Consider the following 20,950-nt stretch of genomic DNA (forward strand, 5'->3'; position numbering starts at 1 on the left):
AGTGACAAAAAAGTACAATATGGACAGAATAACTTAATTTTGGCTATCTTCAAACAATGTTTTTGACCTTATAATGCAAAAACATATCAAAAGACTTTATTCCATTTCATTTTTTTTATAGATTCAAACTTCCAAATTCAAAAATAAATCTTTCAACACCTTATGATTAATTTTTCAGTGATATTTTAGGCTAATATAAGCCCCTATTGCCCCATTTCTATATACGAATGGTCAAGAAAAATTGTTTTGGTATGGTTGATTGATTAAGGGATTGGTTTTAGTGTATATGTAATATTTTTGTCTTACAATTCAAAATTCAAGGACCAATTACGTATACTAAAATGCATTATATGAAACAATAAAGGATCCATATCATTTTAACTCACGTCATCAATGTATCCAACATATCCTCGTCTGTTACACATTCCGATTTCAAATCCACCTGCACGTGTATCTAAATGTCCTGAAATGAAATAAACAAACTTATTTAACTTTCAGAATAAGATTAGATTTCACGCAAAATCGTAAGTGTTATTTAGTAACTTAATTAAAATTACGAGTAAAAGTATACAAATAATTATTATTCATACACATATTATGTCGATATCCACAGCTAAGAAGAGGCAGATGTTTCCTCCCCCCTTACTTGGCTACTTCTCTAGGCAAGCCTTTCGAAATTTTCAGACATTATTCAAATCAAACGTCGTTTGACAAATGGATTGTTCACTATAACATTTTCCGATTTTTTTTTTTATGAAAGGGTTTAGTGTCTAGAGTGTGTGTCTAACGTAAGACACTGCTGAGAGCTATTATATGAAACATAAAAAAATATTTAGACACGTACCCAAGTGCCGAAATACGTAAATATTTACAGCTGAAATTAAAAGAATTTCTACCAATCTTTGAGATTCCTGGCTGTTCCTCGGGAAGTTTACTTTATTTCATCTAAATATGTTGCATTACATACAACATGCCATGAAAACAACTTGTGCAATACGTCCGTTTATAAACCATATAATGAATCACTATATCAACATATTTTAAACAATTTTCCAAAGAAGAGTTTTGTGCATTTTTATTCATTTATATTTTTCAATCGCAATTTTGTATTCCTTATTCATTTAAACTTTAGGACATTATTTTGTGTGGTGACAAAAAAAGGAGTCATTTTGTTAGCAATCAAAAGAGAGATATTTTTCAAACACTACCAAGAGATGCGCTTAGTAAAGCATAATTATCAATTCCGAATTCAATTATCTGTATGCAATATGAACTTCGAACATTTGTAAAAGAGGAAACGATACGAATCAAGAAGAAAGCGGAAAGGAAAAAAATTACAACGGTTAAAAACAAGAACTTAATTCGACGGAATGGAAAATTGGGTTTGAAATAGTTTTATTCAAATTTAGGATGGGCAAATCTTTTGATAGAAATATTCTGATAACAAAAACGTGAAGCACAAGCTGAAAATAGCAGTCTGTCATATTACGTTGGTCAGAATTGACAACAACATAAACAGTCGAAATTTATTATTACACATAACAAACACTATATTCTACTGAAGTATGTAATTCTTGAAGTCCGGAGTATGTATTTTTACAAATTTTATTGTGATTTTACTTTTTTGTCATGTTATATTATGATTTTACGTTTTTGTCATGTTATATTGTGATTTTACATTTTTGTCCTGGTATATTGTGATTTTATTTTTTTGTCATGGAAGAACTGTAATTTGTGTTTAGTTTAGCTTCCTTTTTCGATATTTTTGGTTTTAATTCATTCTTGTGTATAAATTATGTTGTTTTGTTCTTATGCTACTGAAGAAAGGTTACTCGTTGAAATGATTGTACACCTTACCGAAATTTGCAATATTCATATCATCGATTTTTTTTTACTTTTAGAATTCTTAAATACATGTATGAAGTGTATAGCAAGAAATTTCATACACAAAACTGTAGCAATTAGACAGTATTGTGGTTTAAAAAATGTACGGTTTTTTTTGTTTTTTGTTTTTTTTTTGTTTGTTGGTTTGTTTTTTGTTTTTTGTTTTTGTATGTACCTATGTTAGTTTGACTTTAAGTTTTATTCCTGACTATCTTATAACTAACCGTGATTTAAATGATAAAACTGTCTTGTGTCTATGTAGCCAATTTAATGCATACCGAGAGCTCCTATTTTAGTTTGTTTTAAATGGATCAATGTGTTCTTAATATACAAGTATTCATGCACAGCTCCTCTTTAGAGTGATCTTAGAGTGTTGAATGGATACGACTCATTTTAAGTACAAGTGTAAACGCCATTGAAAACAAAGATTTGGTTTGGCGTGTTATTCTACTTGAAGAAGATATATCAATGGAAATTGTAGTAATCTGTTTTACTAATTTACGAGTTTGTATTTCATTTGAAATTAAATAGATTGTTGGTTGTCAAACTAGGGAATTTATACGCGTTTAATGACTCAGCGATCGTTAAATTGTGAATGACGCAAGATTGTGACAGAGACAAATTTTAACTAGCAAGCACGATATGTAATATTGTAACAACTTTCAATTCAAGTTGAATTTGCTTGAAGGTTTTGTGCTGACGGTCATTGAACGCTCAATTAATATCAATCTTTTACAATTAATAGGGAAAAAAATTCACGTAATTCATGTAAACGGTTGCTTTCAATAACAATGGGTATTCAACACTTGACCTTGATTGGTCAAAAATATAAACAGACAACCCACATGTTTCAAAACATACCTAATTGTTCAGAGCGGTAGTTTTCTTGCGAAAGTAAACAAAGAAAAACTTATTCAACTATCTGTTTAAAACCTACATGCTATGACAATACCATAATAATGTATGTATGGTGATTGGCGTCATTTATGTAACTGATATTGTCCTGCAAATATTGGCAAAACTACCAAATAATCATCCAAACCTAGAGACATTAGCAAAACGTGACATAGGACACAGAGATGACCTCTGTACACAATGTAGACAATGGAATAGAATGAAACAAAGAAATGTGAAGACTGAAAATAAGAGAAAAAGGCAGCACACAAAACAACTGAAGAAGTTACAATACTTTATATCAGTCAACTAGTTTTGATGATCTAATAAGACCTCTTAATTGATTATGTCGACAAACGTTAAACATACCACTGTACAAGAAGTTTTTTTGGGCAATACTATCGCTCTATAAAATAAGTGTACAAATCACATGCACGACAGTATGTTTCAACTTTCACATGTATACTTAAAAAAGGAATCTTAAAATTGGAATTTCAAAATCATCACGTGTTATGTTTGGCATAAAATTTCCTGTGTCATACATGTATAGTTAATTGTATATGTGCAAAGCAGAAGATGTAACAGTTGTCTGTTTTAACATTAAAAAGGTTTTAATGATAGAAATCGTAATACTGTAATTCTTGAAATACGGATAATTCTGAGATAATACATAATGTATATATACGAAACTAAAATTAAGAACTAGGCTAAAAAAAACCTTGCTGCACACGATCATAGAAACATTAATTAAATATTAAAGGGACTAGGAGACCGCTGTGGCTCATAATACCCTACCTTCTAGGGATTTCAAAAGTCTAAAATAATCTATTAAATTAAAACAAAAATCAACATCAATAAAAAGAATGGTATTGATAAATATATATCTCCTGCAGTAAAATAATTTATTATAATGTAGTTAGTTTTAAGAAACTGCAAGAAATGCTTGCGAAGTGAAAAAAGCTTAACAGTATGCTATTCCGAATGCTTTATATGCACCCTCGAAATATAAAAAAAATGGCTGTAACACTCTATAATTAAATGTCGTAGATTTCAATAAAACACGCAGATCAGTCAGATGAGGTTAAAAAATGCTACAATTTGTCTATTTGTTATTTTTGAAATAACTACTCTTTGTACCTTCCATTTCAATGAAAACTTTCCCCTTTTAAATCATTAATAAAAAAAAAAAATCTCTAAAAGCGATTCCTATTAGAATAAAAGTAAATTTCGATAATTCACACTGTGAAGTAAATTCGGTAATTTCACTCTCGGATTTTCTCCCGCCAAAACATCACAACTTTGAAATAAAGTTACTGTTCACAAAATTTGAAATTTATGTTGAAAATAGCAACGAATAATCGAGGAAATCTATATAATAAATAGGATAATCAATTGGTTATCGTGAATAACCAAAACATGATTACTTATGCCAAGAACGCTTTTAACTCGTGCGCGGAATAATGTGATCATATTTTGGTTATTCACTTCTTCCGATTAATTATCCTATATTATTGAACTTTAATTTAGATTCCCAATGTGCTACAGACAGGTACAAATAACTATGTGGTATTAAAATGTACATTAATTACATAAGTACCAAGAGATATATATACCCAATTTGTTAATAACAAACAACACAATTAAGTAACAACTGTTCATTAAAAAAATGATACATGCCCCTATCCCAGGTAACTATGGCAACCATTTACTAGTACATTTTTAATATAAAAAAATTAATTTTGCCTGTGCAAGATGTTTTTTTACCTCTAAGTTCCTATAATTTTGTAATGAAATTTAAACTCTTTTCTTTTTTTAACCGTTAACAAATCTAACTTGGCCATGATTTTCGAGGTTGTTACCAATTTGTCAAATGTATTGGGTTACCTAAATATTAGAGATATAAGTATAACTTGTTTATGAAGTTTAAGATTGATGAAAATTGATGGGGTCATTTGCTAGCCTTTCAAAAGGAAACATTTACGAGACAATAAGTATTACGTATCATAATTCATGACATATATAATGTTATGTTAATGACCATCTGTTAGCAATGGAAATTAGGAAACATTTGCATACCGCTGACCTTACAAGTTATATCAGAACAGTTTCCATCTCTTAACTATGCTTGTAAATACTTCAATTTATTTGAAGGAGACCAAATATTTCATGTAATGGTATAACTTAATTACCTTAAATAAAACCAACTTGGAAAGTAAATATTGTAATATGCTATAAAACGAAAAGGCTTTAAAAGTTTTCAAGGATTCATATTGTCCTTATACAATTTACTTAACATTTTTAATATTCAATCTTATTTTACCAAACTGAATCTACATTTGCCTTGAAATTCCGATTGCAAATTTTATTCATTTTTTTATAAATCATGATTATCCTTCAGAAGTTTTCACATAAATATCTTTTTTTATTATAATTATCAAATACCGTAATAAAAACATTTTCGGGGAATCACAATTTGGAAGTCTTATTGGTACTGATATTTTTTGTATAAAAAGATCAAAATTAGTTTTTATTTGTTAAAAACAGATCTTATGACACATACATAAAAAGGGTAAAACATATAACGCACTAAATTTCCTTTACTTTGATCTGCCTCAAATATATATCCATACCTTTCATGGCTACTGCCTGCTCTTCCTCGTCTACTTTGCCTCTTAACGCTGTTCCATCGTAAACAAACGTTACGTTTTTCCATGATTTATCCTACAATAACAGGTATATTTAATTCAAAGGCCTCATCAGAGGCTGAATTAACATGATGGTAAGGTGGCATGCCTATTTATATTCTCTACATGTATATCCTCAGTTTTCAGTCAGATGATAGCTTCAAACTTTCTATTAAAAATTCATATAATGAATTGCCATATTGTTTGCTAAAATATAATTCATATGAGAAATGTGTACATGTCATAAGACTAATGTGTCAAAGAGATATCAAGGGAACCAATATTCTAGTCAAAATGTAGCCAAGGGACAAAGACCAAACATGGAAAACAGACACACACAATTATGTACATAAAATAATAAAAATAGTACGTACAAAGTAACAATAGTAAATGAGAAAATCGGACTCCACTACAAACTGGGAGCATAGATCAGATTCACCGTTAGGGTCCTATGCTTTTCTAGAAACACACGCCGAGTTGCTCATAAAAAGACAAGTGCAGAAAAATTATTTTTTCTATTCTATAAAAAGTTTGTAAGGCGTACATTTCCTGTGTGCCTAATCTGAAGTTAAATTTTTGCTTATTTATATTGAAATGAAATCTATGAGTTCCTTTGAAAAAATGCGATAAAAAGTGTGAAAATAAGAGATCACCTGCGGGTTTTTAAAGACAACAAATCACCTGCAACATTTGGAAAAATGATACTATATCAGTGAAAGTATATACATATATTTGGGATCATGAGAGTAAAGCAAAATATTCCAGAGCAGAATCAAACAAGACTAGAAGATTTTACAGACCAAATATTAACATATGGATGTCATCAACAAAGCTTAGGCTAAACTTGTCTGTTTTGATAAGTTATTTTTTGTGTTTTGACTAATTACCTTGTAAGGCAATCTTAATTCAGCAGGTCCATTTGATAAAGTATCTGCTCTAAAAACAACTTCTTTGTTCCTCGGAGCTAATGCAATTTCAACTGCTCCAAGTTCATTATCCATACAATTTGAAACTAACACTTGCTCTTCTGGACCTCCAGGGAAGTCATAAAATCTGAAACTTATAGTTAGTTTTTCCCCAAAGTCAATATTTGAATACATCCATATGGTTAGGCGACCGATTCCATTGAAACGTCCGGCTTTAGCGACGGAATCAACATGTCCATTATTTCCGATTGGAATATGTGTGCCTCCGTTGTCGTTAATTGGTTTGCTGTCAAAATCTAAAAATATTTCTGGTTTGCAGTCTGAAAAAGGAAATATATGAATAAGCAACTTATTATAAATACACTTAGAATTACAGACAATGGTTTCAGCTTCTATAACAAAATTTCTTGCACAAATTGTCCTTGTTCTTGTTAGCTATTCTGTTTCATAATTAGAACATTATTGTTGCGCTTGAAATAATAAAATATAAAATCGTTCTGCTTTTGCCTGTAAACATTTTAAAGATATATTTATGGAATTTGGCTCTGTTTAAGGTGGTACGGAAAAAGAAAATGTTTCATACAGAAACAACACAATTGTTTCAAAGTTACAAAAGGTGGCAAAAATATTTAATTTGTTTTTTTTTTTTTTTTTTTCATATTCGGTATTTTCTTCTAATTCAACTTTGAATGTATATTTAAGGCTTGTTGAATTCAGCCTTCATTTCTAGCAGACCACAATTATTACGAATTGAATATTAACTAAGACAGTGTTATAAAAGTAAATTTTCCATGAAACACCAAAACCACAAAACGTTTTATTTATCATAATAAATTTGTCTCATGTAATGAAATGTTTTAATGTCAAAAATATATTTTGTACATATATGAAGAATGAAAATAATCATTTACTTGTTAAAGCTTATTATTTCCATCAAATTACAATTAAATAAAACCTTTAACCATAGAAAAACTATGGTTTGCTCTGAATTCATGTCTAAAGCGATCATCCACTTTGCTTGAATAATTGACGTAAATATATAAAACTAATGCACCTGTTCGCCAAAATGTATTTTATAGGATGCTCATCAATTTTCTAAAACATTGCATTTTAATCAAATGCTATGATCAAACACAATGCTACGATTTCATTCTTATGCTACTCAATCGCAGTAATTGACTGACAAATTGACAAGACTAAGTGAAATAAATCTCTTCTGAACTTACATATACTTGTAACAGGTGCAAGATCAACACATCCGCACTCGACTTCATTATACAGTGTTCCTATTGGACAACGCCTTCGGACAGTACCGTAACCATGTATATATTGGGTGAAATAATTTCTATCGGGATCTGCCTCCGTTAAACATGCTGAAGACCAATTCACATATTAGAATTTAATTTCAATTTATTTGATTATACGTGAGTGAAACAATTCTAAATGAGCATGATATATAAATGTTTGAAAAATATCTTTTTAGCAATCCTTTTTTATCCTTGTTTAATTTTGACTTTCGGTTTAAATTGTTGTAACAAAGTTCATTTATTTTTTATTTGTTTATACTTGGGACCCATTTATTGTTTTTGTTCGTTTGTTCGTTTGTTTGTTTTTGTTTTTGAGTTTTTTTTTCTTTCTAAAATTTCATTTATGTATGTTTTGTTTGCGGAAAATTAAATGCATCTCCTGCTAAAAAAACTGAGAAATTATCACTTACTTTTTCTACTTTTGATAATGAGTAAATAATTATAATGGATGTTTAATTGCTTGACATTCAGTGGAAGTACGTACGTTCTGGTGGTCTAGGAATAACAGGGCGGATGTTTGGATTCGGTCTATCTGGAAATATCGGCTGAACAGGATTCACTGGGCGCAAGTCTATCGGGCGGGTAATAGGCCGGGGGTCTACTGGTTGAACAACAGGCCGCGAGGTATCTGGCCTAAGATCTACTGGTCGTGTAATTGGTCGTGTGTTATCTGTATTTACATAGGAATGATTTATTATTTTGTACTTTTAAATGACATGATTACCCTCTTATTAAAATAAAACCGTAACATTTAGGACAACATGTTTGGTAAATGAAAAATTACTGCTTGCATGTGAATTTAATTACCTGCAAAATAACTAAATAATTGTAAGTTGAAATGCATTCCTGTGAATGTTTGATATCATTAATTAATCGAAATGGATATAAATTTGTATTTTGTTTTGTATCCCAACTTGAAATATTTTACCTTAACATCAAATAAGTTCCTTTTTTGTCGTTTGCCAAACATCATAAATTGATATTCAAGACATCTTTAGTGCTACCAATTAATAGCATGACATAAAAGAGACAATTTCATATCAAGCAAAAAAGCGAGAAGGAATGGTTATAGATTAAAGGACAGGTTTGAAAAAAGTGAAAGGAAAGGGTTTGAAAGTTCAGTCGTGTCGTTTTATTTACATGTATACATAATATTACAAACGAACTAATTTTCTCGGAAGTCAGTCAGTCTTATCTGCCGTCTTAGTGATACATCATGGACCACTGTATGTCTATTTGTTATATAGATTTTAATAAATTTTTTTATTACAATAAATCACCTGTTTCGTTTTTTGGTGGCCAACCACATAAACATTTGTCTTGATAGAACTGTGTCCCATCAGCACACTTAAATTCTCCTGATGCACGAGAAGCGGTTAAATAAACTTTGTATTTTCTCTTATCACCTTCGACCGCCCGTAATACACAACTTCCTAAAATATTTGAAACACAGTTGACCGAAACGCCTGACATTTTGTTATTTTAAACTAATTGTATAAAGCTACAGGTGAAAACTAAAGTCATGCATTTAACTAGAATGGCGTACGGCAAGGTTGGCCATTTCGTGGCCATTATTAGTGTTTAGTTTACCAAAGCTTTCTCGCACATTTATTAAATATGTATATTATATAAAAGACTTGAAAACCAAATTTTATGTTTGTATGATCTACAGCATCTGCACTATATGATTTAAATTTAATTGAAATAATTAATTTTGCACTTTAAAGCATAGATACACAATACTGTCCTTTCTTAAATTCAGTCCTATTAACCAGTCATATTAAACAAACAAAATATTTGCATAGAATTTCGAAAGGTTTGATCCTGTAGAATACTTTATAAACTGATACTAATAAGCACTGCTACATAGAGTTAGATGTTATGTGGTCATGCACGTAATTAAGCGGTGTGTAACAATAGCAGCAAAGCAAGCTCAAAGCTACAAAATATGCGTAAAAAGCCATTTACATGCTTTGTTCTTACATTTTAAATACACGTTCATTCAACAATGAAAAAGAAGCATTTGTCAGTTTCATGCAGATAATGTCAGTGTTTGCAGATTATGTCAGGGTTTGCAGATTATGTCAGTGTTTGCAGGTTATGTCAGTGTTTATTGTCAATTTGTGTCGAATACAATTTGTCTATGCGTCATAAACTCAGAGAAGCATAGGATAAGATTTGTACAATGTCATCAACTCACAAAGTAATGAATTGAATAGAACAGGAAAAAAGAAGTGAGAGATAGTGAGAATAAAAGAAAATAGGTGAAATGAGTACACTGCAATTTTTAGAAATATTTTAATTATTGAAAACAACTTCCATAACCACCTATAAATGAAATTACTGTCATGTTTTTATCATTGCCAAAATTCTGACTGTGTTGCAGTTGCAATAATGTCAACTCCAACAATCATTTTTTTTTAGCATTGCTCAAAAAACAGGAACTTTCCTCGATATTGCATAAGTTTGAAATGTATTTTCCTTAAAACTTTCAGCCTTAAATATATAGGTGCAAAGATAAGAAAAAAGTGTTGATAATGCTTGAATCATTACGCATAAGTGCATCACATGCATCAGCGAATGTAATTTTACCAAATATTTTCAGCTTTAAAATGACAAGAATGTGCAAAAATACATAACAACATTAATAATAATATTTTAATTTAAACGCATATAAGTAGCAGCAAATGAGCAATAATAATAAGCAACCTATGTGGTATGTTTTACCATTACCAAAAGAGCCTTTGCATTCATTTTGTTTACACTTTATATTCAAAAGGGTTTGTAAGTTTCGTTCTTGCTACAGTTTCAATTCCAGGATCTCCGATGTAGAACGTATTGAAAGACCGATTTGCATGTTATTGTTTACTTTCAGGAAATCAAAACGCAGCATCACAATTCTAAATCCTCTATGTTATGCTTTTCTTAACATTTTCATCCTGTAGAACAAGATATTTGTCATTTTTTACGGTATTTTTACACAGAAAGATATTTTGCTTTTTATATCGAACACAATGCTATGTTAATGATGGTTAATGATGAATCTCCATGCATTTGAATGGCAGACGATGACCCGTTCTCATGAAACCATGGAGACGCGTGACGAGACTTACATACCCTATAGAAATTTACAAAACTTAGTTGTTATAAAAAGATAAATGAAAACTTTTTTTTCATCTTCATGAATAAGGTTCAATAAATTTTGGAATTAGATAACCCTTCACCTCTAGTTCTAATGGAGGTTACTCCTCGAAACACGTGCACAGTATATTTGCAAGACTAATACGATTGGTACCTGTGTAGTTGATAAAATGATTGAGCTATGAACAGTAGCAAAACACCACACATATGCTAAATCATACCACAAAAAAACAGAAAGTCAACCTCCACGCAGCGGCAAACGTTCGTTTCCTCTCTCACTTACCGCTGCAGACAGATCGAAATTCTTAGACATTATTCAAAATCAATCGGATAACATCGCGCATAGTCATTCACTTTTTCCCGACTTTGCAAGATTCCTGCATTTTCTGAGAGGACTGGCTGCAGCGTCTAAAGTGAATTTCGATCGTCAGATGCTGTTTGGAGCTTGACAGAAAATAGCTTGTAACACACAAATTAGAAAAACGATTATCAAAGAGTTGGGAAAGGTAATAATTACGAACACTAATTTACAAGGTTTTGATACAATGTTTTCAACCTTTGTAGTAAAAAACATTGAACTTTTATCTTTCAACATCAAATCAGTTCAAGAAGCAATTACAAGTTTAATGTTTAGTTTGATGAATTTCTAATTCTACTTTTCATTGCAAAACTGACAATTATAGTTACAAATCAGCTATTGATTTCGTTTTTTCATAAACAGTAATTTAAATAATGTATATTGCCAATAGCAATGACTATTCAACAACAAAACATGTGCATGATTTTAACACATTTCAGTTTATCGTTAACCGTCCAAAAGCACAGAAAAACTTTGGAAAATAATAATGATCATGCTCTTCGTATATGCGTGTGTATTTATTGGTCATTTAATTTTGTAAATTCGTGTGTTAATATTGATGTTATCTTGTCAGGGGATTCCCCCTTCTATGCACATTAGATATTACTAGTTCTTCATTTTGAAAGGAACAAGTGGTGAAAAAAGTAATATCTTGACTGTCATATTTCCTTTGAAATGGATAATAACTCATAACAATGTGTTATGTAAAAGAAACATAATAAATGGTTAACAAAATGAAAAGTTAAATTGGAGTACCTTGAAAACAGTGTAAGCTGAACCCTGAATAACCCAAAAACCTTTCCCAACCAAATACTTTTCAAAGTCCCTTTATATTAATTAATATGTATTTTGAATTTTGGTTGACCGAACACCTGTTAAATCGAACAGATTTTTAAGTCGTAAAATGGTTTTGTTTCTAACATATTTCACTGTACGCCAAATGAACTTTCCATTTTTGTTAACCATCTCCATATTCTAGTCCACCTATTACGATTCACCTTTTCAGTAGCACTCCAGAATCATGCAAAATATGATTTATGGTTAGATAGCCTACTTTTTTTTATTTTTGATACTTTGTTCCAAATGATACACTAAATAGTATGCAACATGTAGCTTTCCATATAACCCTTGTTATTAAGTGATAAAAAAAATACATAGAATGTACTGTGAAACTCAAAATAAAGAGATAAATCTCTCTATAAATAACACTAAAATACAATGGAAACTATTGGATTTTCAGTGTGGATCATCTCCTTAAGGTGGACAGACTGGAATGAATAATTATGCATTTCATTATGTAGACCTATAAATCAAATTAATAACAAAAATAAAAAATGTTTAGCCTTTTTGGTGTGTATCACATATTAAAGAATTTGCATGAATTTTACCAAGATTGCTAGTTAAGTTCATTACTTGTATACAAAGGTTGCTAAATATATTTAGATGCACCTTGGCAGAACGCATTATGCATATTTACTATACAAGCTGACAAAATTATTAAATCTTGTATAAATATACTACACGTTGAAATTGTATATGGGGTATGTACAGGCCTTGTATTTTCCTCGGGCTATAAAATACATTGAATCAGATAACAAGTTATCAAACAAAAACTTATATGAAAAAAATAAGTTTTTTTTTTAAAGCGCATTTCGTATTGTTCGCAGAATGATTTCGATTTCAAGTAATACTAGCATAATGGAAAAAAAAACCGTTTACATTCAACATCTCTTGATGTGGATTAAAGTTCAAATTTAAAGGTTTGAATAATTGTAAATTTCTAGTGGTGACCAAAAACTAGAAGATTTATAACAAAGATTGTAAAAGTAGAGCAAAACATGTATTATAAAGTCACAAAGAAGACGCAAATAAATTGATAATGTTATTTCAGATTTTTTAACGAAAGAATAGAGAAAAAAAAAACTTTTATCCCATATAAAATAGAAAATGAAATGAAATGCACCAGTGACAAATAGGGTTATTGAAACGATTCCTAAAATAAAAAAGAAAAATTGCCTTTTTTTTCTTTCCTTTTTTTTTTTGCTGTGCAAATAGCCGTGTATTTCATGAACACTATTCAATGGGATGTAAGAAATCATACCATTGAATCATATTGACGGAGTTATAAAAATATTTAACTGATTTTAATCTTTAAATATTTTTTCCCAACGCGCCTGAATTTTGACATTGATTCTCCAAAATTAAATACTGAATTAGACGCATGACTTTAAAAAAAAGCAACAATAGTTTAATCTTAAACAACTTGATTTCTTAGGTGACTGAAAGATGTCACAAAAGTTTGTAGCTAGGCTGTTATATGACAAGTACTTACTGAGTCTCTGTGATAAGGATAGATGTAAACATGATACTATTATAAGTAAAACTGGGAATACTATTCTGTACATTCTTATCTGAAAAGGAAAGAAACAAAAATATTAAGTCAAATACATTCAAATAAAACTTTATATTGTGAAAATTCTGTAGTTTCTGCAGTTTAATATCATTTGGTTATGCATTGTTGCATTGTCTTTAGTAAAAGTGTGTGTGTGTGTGTGTGTGTGTGTGTGTGTGTGTGTGTGTGTGTGTGTGTGTGTGTGTGTGTGTGTGTGTGTTGTAGTGCGCAATGCAATGTAGTGTTGTAATTCCTTAAGAACCTCAAGAAATTACTGTCAAGGTGTTTGTAAAGCTTGCGTTTTCAAGATATTGATAGGTCAAATTTAGTTGAAATGCACTATAGAAAAATGGCGGGAAAAATTTCCCGAAGTTTTTTCCATATATAAGTAGTCAACAAATATCTACGTCACCAATGTTTCAGGAGAAATTAAAATAGCTCAATAGTTGTTTTCTAGATGTATTTGAATATGTTGGAGGCAAAAAGACCAAATTGAGAATTATGATGTGCCATCCCTTTCCTGATTCTTACACAGATTGGTAATTCTTTTTTCTTTAACTTTCTATGATTTAAACCTTCGCAGAATAATACAAAACATTTTAAAAAGAAGTGATTCATTCTTCTAAAGTTACATACCATTCTCAATTATGATCCTTCAAAATGTAGTAAACAAAGTTTATAACAAAGGTGACCCAAACAAGCCTAAAATTGTCATGAATAATGAAATATGAGCGATGAAGTTATGAAAAAATAGAAAATTACCACATTCTCGACAATGAAGAATTAACTCGTGTTTGACAATAATCCTTGTCTCTGTACGAATTCATTTGTTCCATTATAACATGAAAATAAGTAATCAATGGAACAAAGATTCTAGCGGAAATCAAAAGAAATGTAATCCAGGAACAAAGACCAGATACCAGACACGAAAAACAGACACACACTACAAAGAACATAAAATAACCAAAATAACAAAAATAAAAGAATAACTCGGACACAATTACAAAAACTGGAAGCATGGACCAGGTGCATTGGTAGAGCAAGCCTCCTCTGCTTTTCTAGAGACACCCGCCGAGTTATTCATAAAAAGTCAAGTCCAGGGTTGTCGAAAGAGAAAATAAAACTGTGACGCTTTGAACAGATCAGTTTGCATGGTGTAGATTAATACACCGTAACGATCCACGAGTTCATGATGACGACCATAAACCTTCTGTAATGAGGACATTAATCTTGTAGCAATATAACCCTGTTCCAGAAGCCTAACTGTATAAAGTCTAGCGCGATACAAAAAGTCTGCGAAGTTACGCGGCAAGCTCTGGCATTAGGTTAAAGTTGTGATATGAAAACTCCATATGCAGGTGCTGAAGGCATTGTAAGTTGAAAATACAGAATGAGACGTCATCGCGTTTCTCGTATAGTTTGGTCAATAGTTTTCCTTTACCATCGACCTCTAAGTGTAGGTCAAGATATGAGGCTGACATCACAATTTCTGTAATATCATTTATCTCAAGTACTTTAGAGTAGATCCGGTGTATCAAGTCCGCGTAACTATAATTGTTTAACGATAACGCATCATCTTTATAGCGGAAACCGATATTAAAGGATCTAGCTAAACGATGTTCCTTCTTTTGGATCAGATCAGCTATAAGGTCAGCCTCATAAGACTGAGAGAATAGGTCAACAAGTAGAGGAACACAATTTATTCCTATTGGAATGCCGACCGTTTGTTGAAAAACGTGTTCACCACACTGGACAAATATATTGTCGACCAGCATTTTGAAAACATCCGCTTCGGTATATTTGAAGGAATAATCAAGGGAACCAAGGTTATAGCGGTAATCAAAAGAATGTAATCCAGGGGCAAAGACCAGATATGGAAAACAGACACACACAACAAAGAACATGAAGTAACTAAAATCATACATACAAAGTAATATAAGCAAATGATTAATTAATGTTTGTTATTTTTATACTGCCATGTTGACCAATATTCATATACTCACACTTCTTGTGAGCAACTCGGACTCCACTAAAAACTGGGAGTATGGACCGGTAGGGTAAGCGTCCTCTGCTTTTCTAGAAACAACCGCCGAGTTGCTCAAAAAAGTCCGGGATAGACGATAGAGGAAAGGAAAAACTATGACACGCTGAACAAATCAGTTTTCATGGCGCAGGAGTGTTAGAATTCTAGCGCGATACAAAAGATGATTTGGTATTGTTATTTACAAAGTATGAGGAAATTCTACAAAGAAAAGAAAAACATATTTGCATCTTGGTGTATCGTCTTTTTTGGAGTAACAACAATGTACAATGTTTTTGAGTCGGTATTTTAACTGACTGTGGTGAATGGAAGTATAAAGAGATAAAAATTCCTAAGTTTTAATGCTATTGTATTCTGATAATTATCTTGAATTGAGGTTTCCAGATCTTATGAATTTTCATGAACTACATAAAATTAATATCACTACGGGAGCAACAAGTATCGTGGACGGACTGGAGACCCTATTTCACATTTGTGAGTACAGACATAACAAAATTATGAAGGAGGTTTGGTGGTACATATTGTAGACTCAGCTATGCAGCGTTATTTGTATGGATTCTTGTGGAGTTTAGTAATCCAGTAATAGTATGAATATGATTTCTACCTAATGCAGTGGATACCTTGAAGTAAATTAATTTAAAATACTTGCATTAGTTTCCTACACCTTAATTGGTTTGTCACACGAAATATAACAAGCTCCAAACAGCGTCTGACGTTTGAAATTTCTCTAGACGCTGCAGCCAGCCCTCTCTGAAAATGCAAGAATCTTGCAAAGCCGGAGATAAGTGAATGATTTGAAGCGACGTTATCCGATTTTTAAACGACGTATAATTTGAATAACGCCCGAGAAGTTCGAAAGGCCTGTCTGCAGCGGTAAGTAAGAGAGGAAATAAATTTCTGCCGCTGCGTGGAGCTTGTAAATATAAGCCATAATTTCCAGGAGTTGGTATTTTCATGTATAAGTAGTCTAATCTATGGGTCATTTAATTGAAAAGATCAGAAAGATTTTATTTATTATTTTGATCAGATGCTGAACCGGTAGATGTATCGCTTATATGTGGCCAAACAAGTGCAGACTTTGGAATCTGGGTACTTTACACAGCACATAAAGACCGATGACCTGCCCGTTTTACTTTATATGATAGTGTTATCGCTTCGACAAAATCCATGCTTCCACAGACAAGAAATGGGAATAAACACTATCAGATGGGGCAAACATCAAGCCACTAAATATATGTTCTGTGAGGCAGATGCTGAAATGTATTTTAATGCATAATAGCTTATACAACTTGTTTTCTTTAATTGCAAACGTGATTTCAACTGAAATTGCCTGATGTTTGAAATGGCTAGAATTTCAACATACATTTTTGGTTTGCATATTTGACCTTAATTCATTGACATAAATTTGCAAGTTTTATGTATATGCATGCTATGTTAATTATTCAGCTGTATAAAGCTTATCATTTGTCTTGATATATTTGGTAAAGCATTTCTATTTGATACTTAACACAGACGTTTATGACAAAAGAATTAAGTCATAATTACTGATCTTTCATATTATCACAGCTCAATGACAAAAATGGTTAAAAAAAAGTCTAAATATGTAGAAGGTACATGTAATATACGTAATTTCAGAGGAAAATCGAATGAATTGCTATGAGATGACCCACTTAATGAATGTAAATACCAAATGTAAACTTTTAAAAAGTGTGCTAAAATAACAATAAATAGGAAATTTCGTCAAGACTCCAAAACATATAATAGAGAAGCATTTTGCTCACTCCTCAAATTCCCAAGAAAAAACATTTTTCACAACCATCATTTCTAAACTTTAAAGACGCCTTCTAATATTCACGATTATACTACCACACTTGGCCTATTTTTATTGGCCAACAAAATTATATGTACCATTGGTTCTGCCATTACTTTGCTTGAAGTGGTATGTGAGTAAGTGTCATGCAGCTACGGGTAATTAGTTTCGCTTTTGTTTGTTTAAGTTAACACGCCTCAAAAAGACATAAACCATTCAAAAATTCAATACATTTGCGGTTTGTTTTACTGAGACAAATTACTCTCATTAAACAGGTGTTTTTATGGCTCAGAACGTGTAAATCAACTGATACTTTGTTTCGAACATGGCAATTCCTTGTTTTGTAGTCCGTTTAAAACATATATGACCATGAATATCACAGACACCATTCTCTTATTTTTAAATATTATACGATGTGTCCACGTTCTTGCCAGTGACATTGTTTTGACTATTTCAACATTGACATTAACATCTTTTAAACTAGCTTTAAGTGTGACAATGGCAAAAATAAAATGACGTACAAAAAATTTGAAAGAATTTTATACAGTCAATTCGATTACTTGAAATCTTTAAAACAACTGGACCTTCTTTTGACAATTCGTGAAATATACATATATATAAAAGATAAACATGTTGAAGGAGTATAAGAAACATACCATTCATAGGCACAAATGAACATTATACCACACTATTATTAAAATGTACATGGTTTTAAGATCGTGATCTTTTTAATTATAGTAATTTTATTCAGATACAATCATACAAATGTATTCATATATTTGATAGCATGGTATGCGCGAACCGTTTTCGTACATGATCATATAAGAAGTTTGCAGAGGGCGTTAAACGTATATTTTTGTCAGCTTGCTTATAGAGTTTTTATTTAGTTTAGTTTGTAACATTTTACATGCGAATTTGTTTCTGAAGTATCTAGTTTTATCGTACCCTGCGACAGTACAGCATGTTTTTTTACAAAAAAAGTGTAGACTTAACTTTGCAAATTCCATGTAAACAAAGTTATTGCAATAATCAAATATGGCTGCTATCGCTTCGACATGAAACAAGAGTAGATCAATGGCGTTTTCAAGTTTTATTACATTCATATTGTGTAGCCCTCAAATTACAAGTATCAAGTTATATATGCTCAGGCAACTTATGCTACAATCGAATATTAAAGTGAATGGAATTAAAACAACCGATGTCTTACAGATAGTGTTTAGAGATTTAACAAATTGTTAAATGCTGCCATGATTCTTTTTGAAAATCAACGAAACCATTTACAATGTTTATTTCATGGAATAAGTACCTATACATACATTTTTTCTTGGTCTGTTATTAATTTTGTGATTTCAATTTTATCTCAAAACAACAGTAAATTACACTGTGTACAAATTTGGAATTTCAATATTGTAATTTGGAAAAATGTTATATAGGTGTGTATTTCATAAATAGTTGTGATGTTAATTATTTCAGCAGTAAAAATGTCCGTGGTGTCATATATGTAGTAACAAAACAACTGACAAGTAGGGACAAGATTAAGAAATTATCGTATTACATCTGAAGGTGTATTGTACAAATTATTTCAGTGGTCAAAACATACTGCATGACAATAACAACGATCAATCATACATGTCAGTTTTTGGTCTCCTAGGTAAGAATTACTTTTGTGTCGTGGGTCATATACATGATATTAAGGCGGGATAATTAAGATTTTAATTACTCCGAAAAAAAAATAATGTATATAAATTTTAAATGATTTAATTTTTACAAATCTTAAAAGTATACATTAATAATAATATTTAGTAAAGAAACTGAGTAAAACCTTGGCTCCACATTAAAATCTAAGGTATGAAGAAAATTAGTCATTGTTATATAAAGTCACTCGAGAAAAACAACGTGCAATATTACTGCGTTATATTTCGTTTCTGGTGTATCAAAATCAGGTAGCTTACTTCCAGTAAAGGCGATGAAAAATTAAATTTATAAGGAGTAAATATGTTCCAGAAATATGACTATCTTTCTTTTTTTGTAAACGAATGATACGGAGTCCAAATTTATCTTGAATTATTTTTTTTCAATTTGTTAAATTAGTTTTGTATTTAAATATTTATTAATTTGTTTAGATGTTGTTAGACGTCTGACATTTCGAGATGTTTCGGCGTAAATAATTACCAAAAATATTTTTAACAAATTGAAAAGTTAGTTTATCTTTTACTATATGCATGCACTATATCAGCGTTATGTGAAATTATGACAAACTGTTACACACATGCACTTGATAATATTTGAAACGTTGCAGTTTAATTAATGAAATGAGGACATTGAACGTATGTACATCTGTATATGCAAAGGTTAAGTTATTCAATTATTTACATTTCATGACACGAAATTGAAGTCAAGATTTTAACTGTACATCTCCGTAATTCCAATATTATAGAAAAAAATGTGGGTTTTTTTTAACTATCAAAAGTTTAAGTCAAAGTTTGTCATATACAGCAAGAATGCATTTTGTATAAAATACTTATTAACTACTCTACTTAATCTAAGAGATATTGGTATCAAATGCCCTGTTATATTTTGAAATTAACCATTTGAATCTTACATTTATCATCATTTTTCGATGTATTTATTTTCTCTTAAGTTAGAAAAGAGAAAAAAATATTTTGATCTACAAAAAGGAAGGGTTTACCTTAAGTTCATGCGAGGTTATATCCAATTCAATAGAGAAACATCAATATCCATTTAATAATGAATAGCAGTAGTCCCCAAAATGAAAAACTAGTGTGTTCAGCAATGCGTGACTATTATACTCTTGATGGTTTAATGTCATTTGTTGTCATGTTGTAACGGAGAGACCCGGTTTAGACATTATTATTACCGCAGAGCATTACAAGAAATGCAGGTAGAAGTGCAGTTTATGTAGTAAATTATTTGTTATTGTAGCGTGAACGTGTAAAAATGTCTTGCAGAATGACTGATGTGTCATTATTTATAACAAGTAAAAACATATATGTGACCTTCCATGGCAACCACTTTAAACTATCATGTCATAGACAATTAAATACTTTTGTTTTTATACAAGATCTTAAATATATATCTTGGAAATTTCTTTGTCTATCATTGTTACAAATTTTAAGGTTAAAATGACGATTAATGTTAAGATATTTTATAAAATGCATATTTTGAAATAATAGACTTTTTTTGTCGAATACATTTTTAATTATGATTACTCGAAATTATTGTTCATTTCTTTTACAACCAGCAACAGAACAAAATGATGACTAGCATAGTTTCGAGTTTTTCGTGTTCTGTTTTTCCTTGATAGGCACATATTTAAACTATCAAGTAACAATATCTGTAAGAATCAGGCAGTGGATGAAACATGGTATTAAAACACCCACCATTTTGAACGTTTAATTAACTATTTGCACCATCATTATCAAGAAAAGACAAGATTTACCATATCACGTGGGAATTTGAGTTATAAATGCATTGAAATGCACTGAAAATTAA

General features: G+C 30.8%; 1 protein-coding gene across 1 annotated transcript in view; it reads right to left on the minus strand.

Annotated features, from left to right (window-relative positions):
• LOC148607309 (shell matrix protein-like) overlaps positions 1–20,340 on the minus strand; it is a 22,267-nt gene extending 1,927 nt beyond the window's left edge. Inside the window, exons 1-8 of the mRNA XM_088545796.1 lie at positions 20,127–20,340; positions 13,527–13,605; positions 8,976–9,128; positions 8,180–8,365; positions 7,615–7,761; positions 6,350–6,708; positions 5,409–5,499; positions 387–463 (exon numbers count right to left, since the gene is read on the minus strand). Coding sequence (XP_088401922.1) covers positions 387–463; positions 5,409–5,499; positions 6,350–6,708; positions 7,615–7,761; positions 8,180–8,365; positions 8,976–9,128; positions 13,527–13,599 — 1,086 coding nt within the window. The 5' untranslated portion in view covers positions 13,600–13,605; positions 20,127–20,340. The remainder of the gene's footprint in view (positions 1–386; positions 464–5,408; positions 5,500–6,349; positions 6,709–7,614; positions 7,762–8,179; positions 8,366–8,975; positions 9,129–13,526; positions 13,606–20,126) is intronic.
• Between the last annotated feature and the right edge of the window lie 610 nt (positions 20,341–20,950).

The sequence above is a fragment of the Perna viridis genome, chromosome 9, assembly GCF_037379345.1.
Source record: "Perna viridis isolate PV_CMFRI_1.1 ecotype Kerala chromosome 9, ASM3737934v1, whole genome shotgun sequence".
NCBI lineage: Eukaryota > Metazoa > Mollusca > Bivalvia > Mytilida > Mytilidae > Perna > Perna viridis.